General features: G+C 43.3%; 1 protein-coding gene across 1 annotated transcript; it reads right to left on the bottom strand.

Annotated features, from left to right (window-relative positions):
• Positions 1-5,061: 5,061 nt before the first annotated feature.
• On the bottom strand, positions 5,062-9,850 carry LOC110529485 (zinc finger protein Pegasus). The gene is made up of 4 exons (XM_021611701.3): positions 8,971-9,850; positions 8,543-8,688; positions 7,610-7,783; positions 5,062-7,396 (listed from the first exon to the last, which is right to left on the bottom strand). Exons 2-4 carry the CDS (start codon positions 8,673-8,675, stop codon positions 6,432-6,434), a joined length of 1,272 nt encoding a protein of 423 aa, XP_021467376.3. The 5' UTR covers positions 8,676-8,688; positions 8,971-9,850; the 3' UTR covers positions 5,062-6,431.
• Between the last annotated feature and the right edge of the window lie 10,890 nt (positions 9,851-20,740).

Below are 20,740 nucleotides of genomic sequence, written 5' to 3'. Positions count from 1 at the left end.
ATAGCCTCACCCTCCTCTCTGTGAGTTTGTCCAGGAGTTTGTATTTAGAGTGGGTTGTATATAAATGACAATTTGATATATGCCTGTTTATATGGAGGGTTGGTTTATGGTTCTGGGGTTTGGGAAAGGAGACAAAGCTGAACGATGAATTATGTCTATGCTGTCTTATCCTGTGTGTGTGTCTTTACTATAAAGGACCTAATTTGAAATGTGGAAGGGGCTCTCAGAGAATTCATGGTTAGACACTGAATTGATCTGAGAGTCTCAGGGTTGTGATAGAGCTCATATAATTAAAGATGGACTTTTATAACTAACTCTGACTTGTGTGTGTGGTTTGCTCCCATGATTTGGTAAATAGAGGAAATTTCCACGACATGAGACAAATATAGTCAATGTTTGTAAGATGAGACAATTATAGTCAGTGTTTGTAAGATGAGACAAATATAGTCAGTGTTTGTAAGATGAGACAATTATAGTCAGTGTTTGTAAGATGAGACAAGTGTAGTCTGTGTTTGTAAGATGAGACAAGTGTGAGTGTTAGTGCAGCAAGTAGTTATCATAAAGTAGGTCATGTATCAATTAATAGCCCATGGGGAAGGTCTAAACTAGTCACCATCATGGTATTCCATTCATTTTCCTGTCTTCGACCATAGTCTTGAAGGTGACTTCAGCTGTTGGTATGATGTCATCTCTGTCTACGATGGCCCTTCCATCAACTACCGACTGCTGGGGAAGCTGTGTGGAGGACAGAGCTCAACTTTTTACGCCACTGGAAATTCAACAATTCAAAAGTGACAGCTCCTCAACATACAAGGGATTTCAGGCAGAGTATCATGCAGTGGGTAAGGCACTGAGACGAGGGAAACATTCATAAAGACATTCAGGCATAGGATGACATTCAGGCATCATGCAGTAGGTAAGGCATAGGATGTCAGAGGTGAGATATGCAAATATAAAAAATGATCAGGCCATATAAAATGCCTTCTCTTTTACTCATGATAATACTAATACTAATTTAGAAGCTTGTTATAATTGCTGTATTATAAGCAGTGAAGGTTCTTGTAGATACATCGGTGGCTATCAGGTCAGCAACTGGTCCTGCTCGTCTTCCTGTGAATACAGGGGAGACTGTTGCCAGGACTATCAACAACCACAATATTGTAACAGTGAGTGCTCTTCCGGCGTTAAAATGTTAGCTTTTGTGCCATTTGATCTACTTTGTATAGAGTACTGTCCTGGCACAACCGCAGAACCCAGCACCGATGCTCAAACCGAAATACCTGCAACCACAATTTTTTCTCTCCCAAAACTGAAACCTGTAAAAACTTTCATCTTTGCCGGCATATAGTTTGGCGACCCGTGTAGAAAATGCTGACCATATCAATAGTAAAATGTGCATGTTTTAAACATTTGGCCTCACAAGTGATATTATAGTTTCTAAATTGCTTTATGTCATACAGCTCAGGCTTCCTGGAGGTACAGACTGCTGTGGTTGCAATTTTGGAAGCTGTTCATGCTCCAGCTCCTGTCAATACTATGGCAGCTGTTGCTATGACTACAACAGTATGAGTCTAATACAGTAGATCAGATGGTTCAGGTATTCTCTGTGAAAAAGCATACTACAGAGTTGGAAAGGATTTGATTTGCAGTATTTGATTAGATTTTTTTATTTGAATGTGGATAAATTCTGGGTAAGAATACAAATACTGTATCTTCCACCAAGACTTGGGTTGTTCTTCAACTCTAAAATAAGTATGCAAAGTCCCAGGTAATCCGAAAATAATATTGTAACAGTGGGTGTAGCAACCGGAGGCATTTCCTCAGCTGTGCCAGAATGTTGCTGTACAACTAGCGTAGTTCAACAAAATTCACTTAAATCATTTTTCATATTTCAAAGCTTTTTGGAGAATGTAACATAATGTAAACATAAAAAATGAATCATAAATAATCAAATGCTTTGTTCATGTATCAAAGCTTTGGTCCGACGGATAAAAAGTTCACTGGATTTCCAGTAACTTTGAGTAGTGTGGTGTTATTATAACTAACTTAGTAAGGAAATTACTTTCTGTCCTGCAGGGGCTTCCTGTAAGTACAACTGTGGTGACAAATTTGGAAGTTGTTCCTGTCAATACTATGGAAACTGTTGCCATGACTACAGCAGTAAGTGTCCGAGACAGACAGTAGATTGGATGAGTCCTTTGATTCTCTGTGAAAGAGCACACTGCAAAGTTTGCACACAAAAAAAGAATTTGGGGCAGAAATACTAACCCCTGCTACCAAGACTTGGGTTGCGCATCCACTCTAAGTAGGCCTATGTAAAATATGTACCAGATAATCTGAAAATAATATTGAGTCATACATCCTGTTAATATGCAGTTGAAGTTTAGCTTTGAACAATCTTAAAAAATGAATGCAGTAGTACCAGTCACACACCCCCTCAATGACTTTAAGCACTGTTGCATTTACTCCAGTTTGGTTTGGATACTTCTCATTCTTATGTTTTCATTCACACAGCATACTGCCCCACCACCACACCAGATATTCCATCCACATCAGCTATTTCAACTTCCCATAACATATATTAAAAAAGTTGACTCAATAAGCTGTAGAATGACAGAACACAAGTAAAGATCAATGTGCAACTAAATAAACCTTTGACACCAAAAATTATTTACTGTAGTAAGAGATCTCTCTTGAAGTCATTTAAATGGATTTTGTGTTTCGTTGCTCTTCCCAAGTCTCAGGGACTCGCCCCACCTGTGGAAAAAACCTGCATGGCTCTGGTTTCATCTCCAGTCCCTACTATCCAGAATATTACCATGACAACACCTACTGTGTATGGGATCTATCAGCTCCCTCTGGCCTCAGGATGTTCCTGTCATTCACTGACCTGGAGTGAGTGAAGATTCCTCTTCAGAAATGGTTCCTGTGATTAACCTAATTTGTTTAATCTTAATGTAAAAGGTTTGAGTAAGCTTCAGCTTGACAGTTCCCTTTCAAGAACAATCTAATGGATTTCAATCATTCTGAATGTGCATGAAGACAGATCTCGAAATGGAGTTCACATTGACATCTATTTCAAAGTCCCCTACACAGTAAATGTATGCTCTTTGTTGGTTCATGTTGGAGAACTGCTGCTACTGTTATTACATCTCTGTGTACGATGGGTCGTCTGTCTACTCGTCTGATACGTACAATCTGACATCAACAATGGCACCTCTTTGGATGCCTACCACTCCTCTAAGTAAATGACGGTTGTCTTCCACTCTGACTACTCAGGGGTCAGCAGGGGCTTCAGGGCCATGTTCAGCAGCTCCCTCACATGCAGTTATTGAACACATTTATCTCAGTTATTCTGACATCGATATTAAAGCTTAGGAACTTAGGTTGATTTTATTTATGTTGTTGTGTTTCAGGTCGAATAGACTGCTCCTCAGACAACATGAACATAGTGATTCAAAGATCCAACCCAAACTCAAGGGGCTACGACACCTACAACTTGTTCCTGAACGACCAGCACCTCAGGTCAACAGCTAGCAGGTGGTGCTCAGCTTCCCGATCAACACCTGTGGGACCCAACGAACGGTAAATGAACTCACCAAAAGCAAAGCGATTACTACTATGTTTGGTATGTAAAAATCTACATAGAGCTCTATCTATGGTGCTGCAAATGTTTATGTTTTATGAACAGTGGATATAGTTACATCGACTAGCATCTACATTTTCCAATCACTTTCTATTTCTTGTCCAATACCTTTTTTTTGCCTCACACTCTAAACAGTTTGAGAATGGGAGAGTAGATTACACCAACGCCACCCTACCGGTCCGACTCAGGCGAGATCACACACCTTTCTCATTTCATGCTGCGAGTGGTATGTCTTATGGAGCAGGACACCATGTTCTAGATTATGTACAAGACCAAGCATGATGGGGATAAGAGTACCATCACAGGCATGGGCAGATTCAATGGCACAATGGCCCTCTTTACCAGCAGCAACTTCTACACCCAGATAGCCCAGACTCCATATGAAATGACCCTCAACCAGAACTTGTACATCCAGGTCCATCTGAGGGGGTCCGACAGCAGCCTACATGTTCCTGGACACCTGTGTGGCCTCTCCCTCCCCTCATGACTTCCAAACCAGATCCTACGACCTGGTGCGCAACAGGTAAGAAACAGACTGCTGACCTGCAGAGCCATGAGATATCGTGGAGAAGGAAACATTCTGGGTCCTATACTTTATCAACAAGTGCTTATTCTTCAAGGATCTTGAAGATCTTGATCTTGGTACCAGTGGCGACACCCGCTTCACCTTCCAGGCCTTCAAGTTCCTGTGAGCCCACAAGTTTGTGTACCTGCAGTAGGTCACCATTTGTTAAGCCACCGACTACAAACTCCAGCTGCCGCCGAGACAACCGCAGCCGCAAGACCAGGGACCCTCCCAGGAGAGCCACACCCTGGTCCTAGGACCCATCCAGCTCAAAGGTCAGAAGTCAACTCTTTGTAGGGCCATGAAGTCATGATTTCTCTAGACATACATGGACATACTAACCTGGGCACAGATCTGTATGGGCTAATATTTGCTGCTGATGTTTGCTTTAGGCTGTTGAAAAATCTCAAACAATTAGGAGCACTGTCATAGTCTTCTGAATTTTATGCATGTTATCTCTCTGGTTCAGACACAATGTCGACATAAACAGGTCTTCCTTTCCTCAGACCTGGAGAAGCCAGATGAGAAAGTGTATGATAAGGAAGAGTTCCAGGCTAAGGTGAAAGCGTAAAACTAATCTGACCAGCCTCAACAAACTATAATCATTAAAACTATCAATTCATTTCAACTGAGGCAATGAAGTATATTCACTGCTACTGTACACAATCATGTATGTCTTTGCTACTTTGGCAAAATGATTAAAAGCTTTCTCAAAGATAATTATTTGTGTCTGAACATCTTTTTCCATGTGCTAGCATTGAAACAGATGAAATATGTGACATTTCGCATTCTGACAGAATGTTAATTCAGAGATACCAAGAAAAAGGACAAAAGACAGTTGAGACAAAGAAACAATCTGTTAGAAAACACTTTACTCAGAAATGTGTTAATATTTCCTCTCACATAAAATTTGACCGCCAAAACACTTCAACATTCACCTGTCCCATAAGACACAACACAAACAAATACCCTTACAGGTGTTTCTTCTTCTGTGAACTTCCCCCTCCAACATTGGATGCCTGTACGCATGTTGACATGCAACTAGTCCTAGAAAAAGTAACTATTCTTCACAAATGTTGCTATGCAACAGACAACAGTTTCCAATATAAAACAACCCTGCTAAGGCAGTAATCTTCACTTCAGCATAATGTCAATGTCATTGACAACACCCATCAGGCCAGAAAATGTAGAATAGAATACTCAATAAATATAAAAAAAAGCATTGAGATCCACAATATGCAATGCCTTAATTAATGCAGGACAGGAGGAATCCCAAGGCATCGCATGTATGCTAAAACATGGCATCTCTGGTGCTACTTGGCAATTTTTCAACTCAATAGACATGACAAAGGAGAAGAGAGATATGGTGATACTGCTTTGACAGTAAAGCTGTTAGATCTCGCAATGACATATGTTATTTAAAGGTCAGAATATAACATGATGTATAGGTTAGGCTTTATTCTATGCAACATCCAAATAAGTTGCTCAAATAAGAAAAGCACTTATTGTCACATACACCGGAGAGGTGCAGTGAAATGTTTTGTTTTACAAGGTCCGCCATAGTAGTACGGTGTCCCTGGAGCAAATTAGGGTTAAGTGCCTTGCTCAGGGGCACAGATTTTTCTCCTTGTCGGCTCGGCATTCAAACCTGCGACCATTCAGTTACTGGCCCAACGCTCTAACCGCTAGGCTACCTACCGGTGGTTAAAGTAGGGCACTGTGTACCGATCCATCACAAATGACAAGAAGAAAACGAACGCAAAAACATCTCAACATATAAGATGTGTCCATTTCAGTACAGGTAAAGAGATTGTGAATATCGCAGGCACTGTTGGGAGGCATGAATGGTGCAGTCTTTCACTCTGAAATGGTTTAGTTGTTTATGGTTACAGCCACTAAAGAGCACTCTCACAAAGGGGTTAGCATCATCTAGAACTATGTTCGTAAGGCGGAAAATAGTGTTCATGTCAAAAACCCACATGAGGAACGTTCATGATCAAACAGGCCAAGTGACATGTACCTCTAAAACCACTCCATCCCTACACTCTAGCTACAAATGCATGGGCACCGTCAAATATGTTATTATCCCCCTATAAAATCTAATTCACTACATGGAATTTGCAGAGGCTACATCAAGGCCAATTTCAGAAAGTTCAACAGCAATAAATAAAATCACCATCATGGAATTAAATAAAAACAACCTCCATACATTCTCTCCAGTCACTTATGCTGCCCTCTGGCAAAATGGCAGGCAAAGTCGTACTTGCTCCTGCACCTGTGGCCACAGATGTTGCACTGGAAGGGGTTCTCGTAGCCGTGGCAGCCCATGTGGATTGTGTACAGGATGTTATCAGGAAAGTAGATGTCACAGTGCTGGCAGTGGTGCAGCATCTGGGGGTCTTGATGCAGAGAGGGCAGGCCCGGGGCTGGTGTGCTGGGCTGGCTGTTGGTGATGCTGGGGGTACTGGTGCGCCCACTATGCTCACTGCGGGGATCTGCCCCGGGGCTGCAGTTGCTGTGTGGTGGGGGCCTGGGCTCTGGGGTGATGGAGGAGGAAGAGGCGTGGGCAGTGCTGGCTGACACAGCAGCAGGAGCAGTGGCTGGGTGAGGCTGCTGGATGAGGAAGGGCTTCTCGTCCACACAGGACTCTGCACCTGGAGACATGGAAGGCTGCTGGGTCTGGTCCTCAGCCTCCGAGGGCAGGCTGGCCAGCTGGCCGGCCAGGGTCGAGAGTTGGTTGAGGGGGTTTTCCATGACCAGGTTGTGGTGATGATTGTGGTGGTCGTCCATTGAGCTACCATCTCCACCAGCGCCCTGGTTGTCGTAGGTCTCCTGGCGCAGGTGGGGCAGCTCGTGGGAGTAGTCATCCAGGTGCTCGGTCTTGTGCACCACCATGGAGGGGGGGCTGAAGTTGATGAGGAGCCGGCGACCGTACCCCAGGCTGGTCTTCTTCTGCAAGACGCTCAGCATCTTCTTGTGGGAGAGAGAGGAGCGAGCACCCTTCATTGGTAAGAGCTTGTGCCGGCGGCGGCGGTGGTGTGACAGGTTGCTACGGTCACTGCAGCGGAAGGAGCACAGCTCACACTTGTAAGGCTTCTCTCCTGTGTGGGAGCGCATGTGGGCCTCTAGATGGCGCAAATAGGCAGAGGCGAAGGGGCACAGGTGGCATCTGTGGGGTTTCTCTCCTGTTTGAGAAGAGAAAAGAGGGAGATAAAGAATTAGTAGGAAGAATAAGGTCTTAGGATGAAATGTTTTTTTGTCATTGATTGCTCTAACTAGGCCTAATGAAAATAAAGGGTGCCAGCTTTGTATAAGGGAAAATACTCAACTAGTGATGAATCTAGTCCTACATCACCTGGTAGCATGTGCATGGTGTTATCGGGTCCATTCAAGCTCACCTGTGTGAATGCGGATGTGCTCAATTAATCGTGCTGTGCCTCTGGTGGCATAGTTACAGTAACGGCACTTGAGTTTGCCATCATATGTTCTCTCGAAGCCATCCACTAGCATCCCTGAGCCGTCGTCAAGGGACATATCTGCTGAGGGGTGGTCCAGCCCATTCCGACTGCAGTCTGCACAGGTACAGGAATAATCACAGCACACAGTTTCAAGGGAAATATATATTATAGAGAAATAATTACATTCACTCACATTAATGGATTTTATAATGATAACAGAGTCATGGATATAACAGTTTGGATAGTCAAATTATGGTCTGCGTGTTGATGCCATAGTTAGGCCTACCGTACACCATTCATAGACGCCAACTACCTTTCGCGCCTGTTCATAAAGCTATCTTCTTCCTGGGGGACCTTTGTTAAGAGCTCCTATGCTCGGTCTGAACGGGAACACACATTGCTTACGGTACAGTTTTGGAAACATAAGGAACGTATCTTTCATATCAGTGAGAAATATTAGTAATGAAAAAATGTATAGGGTTAGGGTTCCCACATGGCCAAAATGTATAGGGTTAGGGTTCCCACATGGCCAAAATGTATAGGGTTAGGGTTCCCACATGGCCAAAATGTATAGGGTTAGGGTTCCCACATGGCCATATCTCCATGTTGCAGAGTGTGTTTATGGAAGACAGATGGAAGGTGACCACCTGTGTGGGTGACGGAAGAAGGCCATCATAACTGTTATAACTGAAAAATACTGTTGGCTGCAACTGTAATAAAGCCTGGATGTGATATGAAAGTAAATGGCTTTATGTTCCTAGAACTGTATCGCAAATTACATTGTTTTTGTGGAGTATTTGGCTCTTTAGAGTGCCAGAGTCAGTCTACCTCTGAAACTAACAGAGTTCCTTAGACATTCTTGGCTAGGCCTACCTGCTGGCAACTCGTCCACCTCTTTGACGCCACTGACAGAGCCTGAGATCATGTTCACATGTTGAGTCTGCTGACTGAGATACTCTTGGAAGTCCTTGACGAAGTCCAACGTCTCTGGCTTTTCCTCGCCCATTGGAAGTTAGTGACTGTTTCAGGTGAAATAACGTTAATAAAACTGTATCCATCACAACACATTATGAAATATTATCAATTGGCAGACAGATGACAGAAAAACATGACAACATATTGACATAACGTATTATTTAGCAGGTCCTTTAAGCTAACCAATGTCATCGATCATTGTGAGAGCATCTAAAATTGATTGCTGGAACATCATCCAACACTGATTGCTGGAACAGCTGACCGTAACCTGGTAACCAAGGAGCTAACTTTCGTAGCTAGTCAAGTTAGCTGGCGAATCAACTTACCTTTTCAAAATGTTAGCAAAGTGTAAGTAAGCATGAATTTGTCTGTACTAAGTAACGTTAATTGACCAGTGGCGACAAATTATTGATCAGCTCCGTTGTAATAGCGTTCCCATGTTGTTGTTGCGAAAGGTCAGGTTAGCCAGCTCGCTAGCGATGCTATAATATCGTTCCAGAGACAACATTGTTTTTGTTCGTCTTTCGCAAAGCACAACGGTTCCGTCTAGCTACATAGGCATCACTCAACTACGGCTGTTCCTATGGAAGCTATCAATCGGGTGGTCTCTAAGCACACAAATATGCAATGCAACGCTAGCTGAATCAAAACAAAGAATCCGTTTGTGGGGGTGAAAGTTCATCCAGTGCACCTGCGAAATTCCTCCCGCCTGATGTGCAAAAATTTCACGAAGTTCTGTTCCTACGTGTAAACTGCTGTAGCTAGTAGCCTAGCTCTTTAAAATAAAATCTGTGGTAGAACTGTAGGGTGACTTTAATTCTTTCTCAAGATCTAAGCAATGCAAGTAGACTACACTAACTAACTAGATACTAAAAATATCTATCTTTTTTTTTGTCAGTGCGTAATAGTCACCTGTACTGAATCACCTTAACGGGTCTGAACTGACTTATTTAGCTTCAGTTTGCGACTGAGAACAATATTTGGGTCTTGGAGGCCTGCTTTGATCTGTGTCTCTTGTTGCAACCCGGTCTCAGAACATTTTGTAATGAAACAGCAGGGAGCAGGTCTCGAACCCTCAACCTTCTAGCCCTAAGTCCAGCGCGCTATCGACTGGGCGGTGGAGTCGATATCCCTGCTTATAAACCCAGGGTCTTTACACTACTCCCTCCTTTCAAAGAGTGTGTCCTAGCACTAGCTTGCGACTCTAAGTCTTTTAGGAACACGCTCACTGACCAAGCACACACACTGTCGTGAATGCAAGATTCGATCACTTCTGACACCAGTGTAATGACACAGGCAGGGAGCAGGTCTTGAACCCTTGACCTTCTAGCACGAAGTCCAGCTCGCTGTTGACCGTGCTGCAAACTTATGCTCAAACAGCAGAGTCGATATTCGAGCTGATAAACCCAGGGTCATTACAATTTCAACCGAGACACTCCGCATGATGGTGCCACATGATGGCACCGACAGACATGGCAGCTCTGCTTCGAGCTATTTCGGCGGGGGGGGGGGGGGGTTTGTGTTTTTTTCTTACATTATTAGCCCAGAGAGTTTTTGTGTTATTACATACAGCCAGAAATAACTTTTGGATATCAGAGTGGCGGTAACTCACCAGCATTACGACCAGGAATAAGACTTTCCCGAATTGGATCCTTTGTTTGTACTCCCCAGGGCAATTGAACTTATCCCAGAGTCTGCTCCAAGACGCCGCTGACTGCGAAGAAGTATTCAGAGTGGACTTCTAGTCCGACTCAGGAGGTGTGCACAACATCCACTGCTTCAGAGTATATTACTCACTAATGTTCAGTCTCTGGACAATAAAGGAGACGAGCTCAGGGCGAGGATCTCATTCCAGAGAGACATCAGGGACTGAAATATACTCTGTTTCACGGAATCATGGCTCTGTCTGGATATACTGTCCCGATCCATACAGCCAGCTGGGTTTCTCAGTACATCGCGCAGACAGGAATAAACAACTCTCCGGGAAAAAGAAAGGTGGGGTATATGTTTCATGATTAACTACTCATGGTGTGATTGTGATAACGTACAGAAACTCAAGTCCTTTTGTTCACCCGACCTAGAATACCTCACAATCAAATGCCGACCGTATTACCTCACCAAGAAAATGATCTTTGTTTATAGTCACAGCCGTGTATATTCCCCCTCAATCCGATACCACGATGGCCCTCAAGGAACTACACTGGACTTGGGTAAACTAGAAACCACATATCCATTTATTGTAGCAGGGATTTTAACAAAGCAAATTTGAGGAAAATGCTACTGAAGTTCTATTAACACATTGACTGTAGTACCGGTGCTGCTAAAACACTCGACCACTGCTACTCCAAATTCTGGGATGCCTACAAGGCCCTCTCCCACCCTCCCTTTGGCAAATCAGATCATGACCCATTTTGCTCCTCCCTTCCTATAGGCAGAAACTCAAACAGGAAATACCAGTGCTAAGGTCTATTCAACGCTGGTCTGACCAATCGGAATCCATGCTTCAAGATTATTTTGATGACGCGGACAGGGATATGTTCCGGGTATCCTCTGAGAATAGCATTGACATATATGCTGACACGGTGACAGAGTTCATCAGGAAGTGTATAGTGGATGTTGTTCCCACTGTGACTATTAAAACCTACCCAAATCAGAAACCGTGGATAGATGGCAGAATTTGCGCAAAACTGAAAGTGTGAACCACCGCATTTAACCATGGCAAGGTGACTGGGAATATGGTCGTATACAAACAGTGTAGTTATTCCCTCCATAAGGCAATCAAACAGGCAAAACATCAGTACATAGACAAAGTGGAGTTGCGATTCAACTGCTCAGACTCGAGTTAAAACTTGCAAGGCTGCCGGCCCAGACGGCATCCCTAGCCGTGTCCTCAGAGCATGCACAGACCAGCTGGCTGGAGTGTTAACTGATATATTGAATCTCTCCCACTTTCTTCAAGATGTCTTTCTTGTACCAAAGAAAGCAAATTTCACTGATCTAAATGACTATCGCCCCGTAGCACTCACTTCTGTCATCATGAAGTGCTTTGAGAGGCTAGTTAAGGATCATATCACCTCTACCTTACCTGACACCCTAGACCCACTTCAATTTGCATACTGCCCCAATAGATCCACAGACGATGCAATTGCCATCTCACTACACACTGCCCTATCCCACCTGGACAAGAGGAATACCTATGTAAGATTTATGTTCATTGACTATAGCTCAGCCTTTAACACCATAGTACCCTCTAAGCTCATCATTAAGCTCTGGGCCCTGGGTCTGAACCCCGCCCTGTGCAACTGGGTCCTGGACTTCCTGACGGGCAGCCCCCAGGTGGTGAAGGTAGGAAACAACTCCTCCATTTCGCTGATCCTCAACACAGGGGCCCCACAAGGATGCGTGCTCAGCCACCTCCTATACTCCCTGTTCACCCATGACTGAGTGTCTACGCATGCCTCCAACTGAATCATCAAGTTTGCAGACGACACAACAGTTGTAGGCCTGATTACCAACAATGACGAGAAATGACATTTCTTCAACCCCAGCAGGCTGAAGAAATGTGTCTTGGCCCCAATTACAGATGCACAATTGATAGCATCCTGTCGGGCTGTATTACCGCCTGGTACGGCAACTGCACTGCAGGGCTCTCCAGAGGGTGGTGCGGTCTGCTCAATGCCTCTCTCTCTCTCTCTCTCTCTCTCTCTCTCTCTCTCTCTCTCTCTCTCTCTCTCTCTCTCTCTCTCTCTCTCTCTCTCTCTCTCTCTCTCTCTCTCTCTCTCTCTCTCTCTCTCTCTCTCTCTCTCTCTCTCTCTCTCTCTCTCTATCTCTCTCTCTCTCTCTCTCTCTCTCTCAGAGGGCACTTTGGATTCCCAGCTTCATGGGCACCCCCACAGTTGACACACAGTGCTTTCTCTATCCCAACTGTACACATTTCTGACATCGTGGGATGTCCCTTCTACACACAGCTGCAACATGTCCGAATCCTTGGTACCTAAAACACTGAAGCAGCTTCGGAACAAAGGCCCTCACAGAATTACAAATATAACCTAACCTGACCGTATCAGGTAGAAACTCTGTGTGAAAGCCCAACAAGACAGAGAGGGTATTCTCAGTCTCGCCATTGCTACCGGGTCTATGTCTCACCAAATGGCAGGAATCACACAACCCCAATGATCAACCCTTTTAGCGGTGCCCTGCTTCTCGAGCTACGTGACTCGAAGTGCCTGCTTCCTCTGGGAGGAAGATACACAAAAAATCTAAACAATTCCACTTCTAATAACTTTCACAAATGTAACCATTCCCAGTTTGTCCTTTACCCAGCCTGACACAACATACTGTATGGGTCAGCCAAAAAGCAGGAATCCACTTTATCCAAAAATCTCACTCCTACCAGTTCAAAATCATGTCTGGTAGGATTCTTAGGACAAATGTTGGAAGTCTCTACCACACCTGTCCCCACAGGTAGGCCCACTACATCCTGGACTGGCTCACATTCAGAGCGCTCACCACTGCCGACTGACTCCATTTCGAGATCCTCAAGGTTCTCAAGCGAACATGTAAGTAAGATGAACCTGTAAGTAAGATGACTTGTTTTTTAATAAGGAGATATGGGTACGTACAGTGCATTAGCAAGTATTCAGAGCCCTTTACTTTTGCACATGTTCTTACGTTACAGCCTTATTCTAAAATTGATTCAATTGTTTTCTTCTCATAAATCTACAAACAATACCCCATAATGACAAAACGAAAACAGGCTTTTAGAAATGTTGGCAAATTTCTAAAATATAAAATAAACTGAAATATTACATTTATATAAGTATTCAGACCCTGTACTCACTACTTGTTTTATTTTTAACATATTTTTTAAAATTATTTGTTGTACTTTTTATCTCTTTTTCTCCCCAATTTCATGATATCCAATTGGTAGTTACAGTCTTGTCCCATCGTTGCAACTCCCGTATAGACTCAGGAGAGGTGTAAGTCGAGAGCTATGCGTCCTCCAAAACAAGACCCTGCCAGGCCGCACTACTCCTTGACACACTGCTCACTTAACCCAGGAGCCAGACGCACCAATGTGCCAGAGGAAACACCGTACAGCTGACGGCCGAAGTCAGTGTGCAGGCAGCTGACCCGCCACAAGGAATCGCTAAAGCATGATGGAACAAGAAAATCGCAGCCTGCCAAACCCTCCCCTAACCCGGACGATGCTGAGCCAATTATATGAGGGCTCACGGGTCTCCTGATCACATCCGTCTATGACACAGCATGGGATTGAACCCAGATCTGTAGTGACGACTCAAGCACTGTGATGCAGTGCCTTAGACCGCACCATGACTTGGGAAGCCCACTCAGTACTTTGTTGAAGCACCTTTGGCAGCGATTACAGCTTTGAGTCTTCTTGGGTATGACGCTACAAGCTTGGCACACCTGTATTTGGAGAGTTTCTTCCATTCTTCTTTGCAGATACTCTCAAGCTCTGTCAGATTGTATGGGGAGCGACCATGAGGTCGAAGGTATTGACCATAGATCTCCGAGATAGGATTGTGTCGAGGCACAGATCTGGGGAAGGGTACCAAAACATTTCTGCAGCATTGAAGGTACCCAATAACACAATGGTTTCCATCATTCTTAAATGGAAGAAGTTTGGAACCACCAAAAGCCACTCGTCAGTAAAAGGCTAATGACAGCTCGCTTGGAGTTTTCCAAAAGGCACCTAAAGACTCTCTGACCATGAGAAAAAAGATTCTCTGGTCTGAAGAAATCAAGATTGAAGTCTTTGGCTTGAATGCCAAGTGTCACATCTGGAGAAAACCTGGCACCATCTCTACGCTGAAGCATGGCAGTGGCAACATCATGTTGTGGAGATGTTTTTCAGCAGCAGGGACTGGGAGGATAGTCAGGATCGTGGGAAAGTTGAAGGAGCAAAGTACAGAGAGATCCTTGATGAAAACCTGCTTCAGAGGGCTCAGGACCTCAGACTGGGGTGAAGGTTCACCTTCCAATAGGACAACGACCCTAAGGACACAGCCAAGACAAAGCAGGAGTGGCTTCAGGACAAGTCTCTGAATGTCCTTGAGATGCCCAGCCAGAGCCCAGACTTGAACCTGATCAAACATCTCTGGAGACACCTGAAAATAGCTGTGCAGCGATGCTCCCCATCCAACCAGACAGAGCTTGAGAGGATCTGCAGAGAAAAATGGGAGAAACTCCCCGAAATAAGTGTGCCAAGCTTGAAGCATCATACCCAAGAAGACTCAAGGCTGTAATCGCTGCCAAAGGTGCTTCAACAAAGTACTGAGTCAAGGGTCTGAATACTTCTGCAAATTTAATTTGCAGAAATTTATAAAAACCTGTTTTTGCCTTGTCATTATGGGGTATTCTGTGTAGATTGATTTTTTTTCAAATCCATTTTAGAATAAGGCTGTAAATAAAATAAAATCAAATTGTATTGGTCAAATATGGTTTTTCTGACAACTGCCTCGCCTGGTTCACCAACTACTTTGCAGACAGAGTTCAGTGTGTCAAATCGGAGGGCATGTTGTCCGGACCTCTGGCGGGCTCTATGGGGGTACCGCAGGCTTAAATTCTCGGGCCGACTCTTTTCTCGGTATATATTAATGATGTTGCTCTTGCTGCGGGCGATTCCCTGATCCACCTCCACGCAGACGACACCATTCTGTATACTTCTGGCCCTTCCTTGGACACTGTGCTAACTAACCTCCAAACAAACTTCAATGCCATACAACACTCCTACCGTGGCCTCCAACTGCTCTTAAACGCTAGTAAAACCAAATGCATGCATTTCAACCGTTTGCTGGCCGTACCCGCCAGCCCGACTAGCATCACCACCCTGGACGGTTCCGACCTAGAATATGTGGACAACTATAAATACCTAGGTGTCTGGCTAGACTGTAAACTCTCCTTCCAGACTCATATTAAACATCACCAATCCAAAATCAAATCTAGAATAGGCTTTCTATTTCGCAACAAAGCCTCCTTCACTCATGACGCCAAACTTACCCTAGTAAAATTGACTATCCTACCGATCCTCGACTTTGGCGATGTCATCTACAAAATAGCTTCCAACACTCTACTCAGCAAACTGGATGCAGTCTATCACAGTGCCATCCGTTTTGTTACCAAATCACCTTATACCACCCACCACTGCGACCTGTATACTCTAGTCGGCTGGCCCTCACTACATATTCGTCGCCAGACCCACTGGCTCCAGGTCATCTATAAGTCTATGCTAGGTTAAGCTCCGCCTTATCTCAGTTCACTGGTCACGATAACAACACCCACCCGTAGCACACGTTCCAGCAGGTATATCTCACTGATCATCCCCAATGCCAACACCTCATTTGGCCGCCTTTCCTTCCAGTTCTCTGCAACCAGTGACTGGAACAAATTGCAAAAGTTGAAGTTGGAGACTTTTATTTCCCTCACCAACTTTAGACATCAACTATCTGAGCAGCTAACCGATCACTGCAGCTGTACATAGTCCATCTGTAAATAGCCCACCCAATCTACCTACCTCATCCCCATACTGATTTTATTTGATTTACTTTTCTGCTCTTTTGCACACCAGTATCTCTACTTGCACATCATAATCTGCTCATTTATCACTCCAGTGTTAATCTGTTAAATTGTAATTATTCGCTCCTATGGCCTATTTATTGCCTACCTCCTCATGCCTTTTGCACACACTGTATAAAGACTTTCCTTTCTCTACTGTGCCATTGACTTGTTTGTGTTATTAGCTTGTTTGTTTACTCCATGTGTAACTCTGTGTTGTTGTCTGTGTCACATTGCTTTGCTTTATCTTGGCCAGGTCGCAGTTGTAAATGAGAACTTGTTCTCAACCTACCTGGTTAAATAAAGGCGAAATACATTTTTTTAAAAAAGATATATACGTGTTTGAGCAGATGTTATTGCGGGTATAGCGAAATGCTTGTGCTTCTAGTTCCGACAGTGCAGCAATATCTAACAAGTAATATCTAACAATTTCACAACATAGACCCAATACACACAAATCTAAATAAAGGAATGGAATTAATAATATATAAATATTTGGACAAGCAATATCATAGCAGCATAGACTAAGATACAGTAGAAAAGCATAGAATGCAGTATATACAAATAAGATGAGTAATGCAAGATATGTAAACAATATTAAAGTGGCATTATTAAAGTGACTAGTGTTCCATTTATTAAAGTGGCCAATGATTTCAAGTCTGTGTATGTAGGCAGCAGCCTCTATGTGTTAGTGATGGATGTTTAACAGTCTGTTAAATGGCTGTTGAATAATAGCTTCTGTCTCGATCCCAGCTTTGATGCCCCTGTACTGACGTCGTGTTCTGCATGATAGTTGGGTGAACATGCAGTTGTTCAGGTGGTTGCTGTCCTTGATGATCTTTTTGGCCTTCCTGTGACATCGGGTGGTGTAGGTGTCCTGGAGGGCAGGTAGTTTGCCCCTGGTGATGCGTTGTGCGGACCGCACCACCCTCTGGAGAGCCCTGCAGTTGTGGGCGGTGCAGTTGCCGTACCAGGCGGTGAAACAGCCTGACAGGATGCTCTCAATTGTGCATCTGTAAAAGTTTGTGAGGGTCATGGGTGAACAGGGAGTACAGGAGGGGGCTGTGCACACACCCTTGTGGGGACCCAGTGTTGAGGATCAGCGAAGTGGATACGTTGTTTCCTACCTTCACCACCTGAGGGCAGCCCGTCAGGAAGTCCAGGACCCAATCGCACAGGGCGGGGTTCAGACCCAGGGCCTTGAGCTTAATGATGAGCTTGGAGGGTACTATGGTGTTGAATGCTGAGCTACAATCAATGAACAGCATTCTTACACAAAATGTAAAGGGGTTTGAATACTTTCCGAATGCGCTATATAGTTGGTTTGAGGTAAAGTTATTGAAATTTGGAGCTATTGACATGAACAAATATTGTGCTGAAAGTCCCTAAATAGTCACACCAAATTTACCACGGTCGGTGTAAAGTCGACACCCACGTTTTGTTGGGCATTACAATTGGGTCATGTGCAGCTGCGCTTCGAACTGATGATTACTTGAGTGCTGCCAGCTGTGAGCAGGATTTAAATAAACCCAACCCAAGGAAAACTGTTACTAATCCTAGGTTCCATATCGCAAATCTCAGTTTTGGATGATACTGACTTTATGACCAAAGTCATCCTGTAGTCAATTCTGACAGTGTAATAGATGTTTCTGACTGACATTGCCACAGTTTTCAACCAGTTTTTAATTTGTTTTTATTCAGTCACTCACAGTCAACTTTGATAGGCATAAGATTGATTTTGAATGCATTCAGTTGCATTCATTGCATTACTTTGTCATTTAATTATGGAAACAATTGCCTAAATATGTAAGTGTCCACCAAATAACAAATGTGGACTATTTTGTACCCATAACATTAGGTGATAAAACCACCCACACTTCCAAACACAGGCCTATAATTACATCCAAAGTGCTAAATCTAAGCCATATCAATTACATCACTTTAAATAGCTAGATTGACTAATTTATGTTTCATCACTATCAATAATTAAACAGTTAAGAAGTTTGGACAAGATCTCATTGCTCCATTTGTGTCAAGTTGTAGGAAAACCATTGAGAAAAGAGTGTTAAACGACCGGTATGATTGAAGCCAGTGTCCTTTCAATGGCACATTACCTTGTGATGTTACAAGAGCAGTACAGCAAGTAATGTACACCGTGAACTACATTGCAATGAGAGTTACATGACTACTGTAGGGTGTGTGTGTGAGAGAGAGAAAGTTGACCTCTACAACGTTGTCATACACTCCACTGTGACCTGTTAAAGTTGTACCAAGGGACCACTTAGAATTCAATCGTACAATGAAATCTAAAGTCTATCCCTCGCAGCACTATCTTTAGCAGATTAAGAAATACAATGGATGAAAACATGCAGTCACAGTTCCATTGTTGTTTTACATTCCAGTTCAGTCTATGTACACTAGATGGCATATATTGTCCATAAGTCAGCAAACTGTCCAGCATGCATCCATCCACTCATTTGACATGTACATAAACACAAGGTTATAACTTGAGATCAACTTCCACTATAGAAAACTAGTGAAGACAATCATTGATATTTGGTGTATTGAGATTCAAAACGTCTGGTAATAGGTCTGCGCCTGTACAGAGTTGGACAGGCTTCTCCAAGTCAACTGACAATAGCAGTCCCAGGGGACGTGGGCCCAAGGTAGACATGACAGTCCATCTCACTGGGTTAAACTATGACCCAGAGTGCAGACAATTACATCACCTTCTAATGGCTTGTCGACACTAAAGTTATTTTATTGCCATTTCATTATGATCAGGTTTGTAATGGGGGCAGATGCCTTTAAGAAATGTACACACTGACAGTAATTTGTCAGTTGGAAAAGATGAATTACAGTTTTGTTTTAGGGTGTGTCATTTGTTTAGTCATAAATGTTTTTGTTTTAGCAGTGTGTCATTTTCAGTTCTTCCACATAGACATTTTTTTCCAGATAGGCCTAATCAAAAGAGACCTGGCAGCATAGTTAGTTGTGGTTTTGGAGTAGCCTACTTAGACAACAGGCTTTGTAGGTTGGACATGTAGGTTGGTCAAAAATTGCAGATGTATTTTACAATGTTGTAGGCACACAGTACAAAAGGGACGTTGAAGATGTTAGCTGATCTATTTACAAATGTATTCAGAAATTCAAGGCAAAAATAGTTTTAGTTTCAAAAAATGTTTTCAAGTTGACAAGAAACTGTAGTGTACTAAAAGGATACAATGTAGACTTTATTTACTTAGCCTGCTAGGCTACTTACTGTAGCAACCTCATGGCTATTGGGCAAAACACCCAAACACTGCAGAAAGACCCACACAACTAATCTATTTCTACTACTATTATTATTATTATCACCATATTAGGTAGGTATTAATATAATACCTGAGAACTAAATTAACAGGAAGTTGTCTTTATACGACCAGCCCTCTCGACTAACAAGAGCAAATGTTCAGAAACAGGGGGTCCCATAGTAAGCTTAGGCTAGATACCAACGACGGCTGTATCCACATATGAAACCAAATTACACCTCAAAACGAGATAGGTCTACAATATACATTTATTTTACATAAACAAATAATTGTATTTGGAAATAGTATAATACATTTTAACCAGCACAAAACATAGGCTACTATGTTACTGACATTTCAGAATGGATTAACCCGCACAATGAGTGCGCACTACACAGGTACCCAACACTAGTAGACTCTCAAGCTGTTTAGTTACTGTTGTTTTTTGACAAATTGAGCATGAATTTAAAGAAGCACTATGCATAGTAACTAATAGGCTACAAATACAAGCTCTTATCTGAACATGAATAAATAGGCAACTTCACTTATACACGACAGCTCGAGTTAACAAATAATCCGGGAATGCATTTAGCAGTATTATTTTAAAGAGACGTCGTCCTGCTTTCAACAGACGGTGCTATTATTCCTTATGTCGTTTGTCATTGCCATAGATGTCCTGCATTAAGCTGCACAGCCAGTAAAACACTGGTTTTTCCCGGCGACCGGTTTGTACATGCAACATCCTCTATTCAGGCTGCAAATATTTCGGTGTCTCTTCAACTCGATTTAATGGCCAGTCGGCCTAGAAAAATGGGTGAAATATCCGTAATGTCTTAATAAAACACAATTTCCCACCACCATTTTCGGGTTTTTTTGCACAGCGCATGCAGTAGTCTTGTTTTGTACGCCTAGCTGAACACAGTTCACAAAATAAGGAGGTAGCATTATCCACTCTAGCATAATGGTGTAACATTTTGTTTTATTAAGACAGTATGCATATTTTCCCCATTTTTGTTTAGGTCGGCGGGCCATTAAATCGAGTTAAGTAGGAAACTGAAGCCTTTGCAGCGTGAATGGAGGACGTTTTATGTGCGAACCAGTCGCTGGGGGACGCTAGTGTATTACCGGCTGTGCAGTTTAACGCATAAAGTCAATGGCAATGACAAACATAAGGAATAGGCTAATAGCGCCACCTGGCTACAGCAGGCTATAAGGGACGATGGGCGTG

Source organism: Oncorhynchus mykiss, chromosome 1, assembly GCF_057628025.1.
Source record: "Oncorhynchus mykiss isolate SJ-2025 chromosome 1, ASM5762802v1, whole genome shotgun sequence".
In the NCBI taxonomy this organism is placed as follows: Eukaryota; Metazoa; Chordata; class Actinopteri; order Salmoniformes; family Salmonidae; genus Oncorhynchus; species Oncorhynchus mykiss.
Note: the sequence above shows the minus strand (reverse complement) of the source record. Positions and strands in the feature narration are given on the sequence as shown.

What these genes read in the sequence shown, in the direction of transcription:
- LOC110529485 (XM_021611701.3), bottom strand. Translation starts at nt 8,675, where the DNA reads ATGGGCGAGGAAAAGCCAGAGACGTTGGACTTCGTCAAGGACTTCCAA. An exon ending in GGTGGACGAGTTGCCAGCAG is followed by an intron (nt 7,784 to 8,542) that starts GTAGGCCTAGCC and finishes GTACCTGTGCAG; the next exon opens with ACTGCAGTCGGAATGGGCTG. An exon ending in GCACATCCGCATTCACACAG is followed by an intron (nt 7,397 to 7,609) that starts GTGAGCTTGAAT and finishes CTTCTCAAACAG; the next exon opens with GAGAGAAACCCCACAGATGC.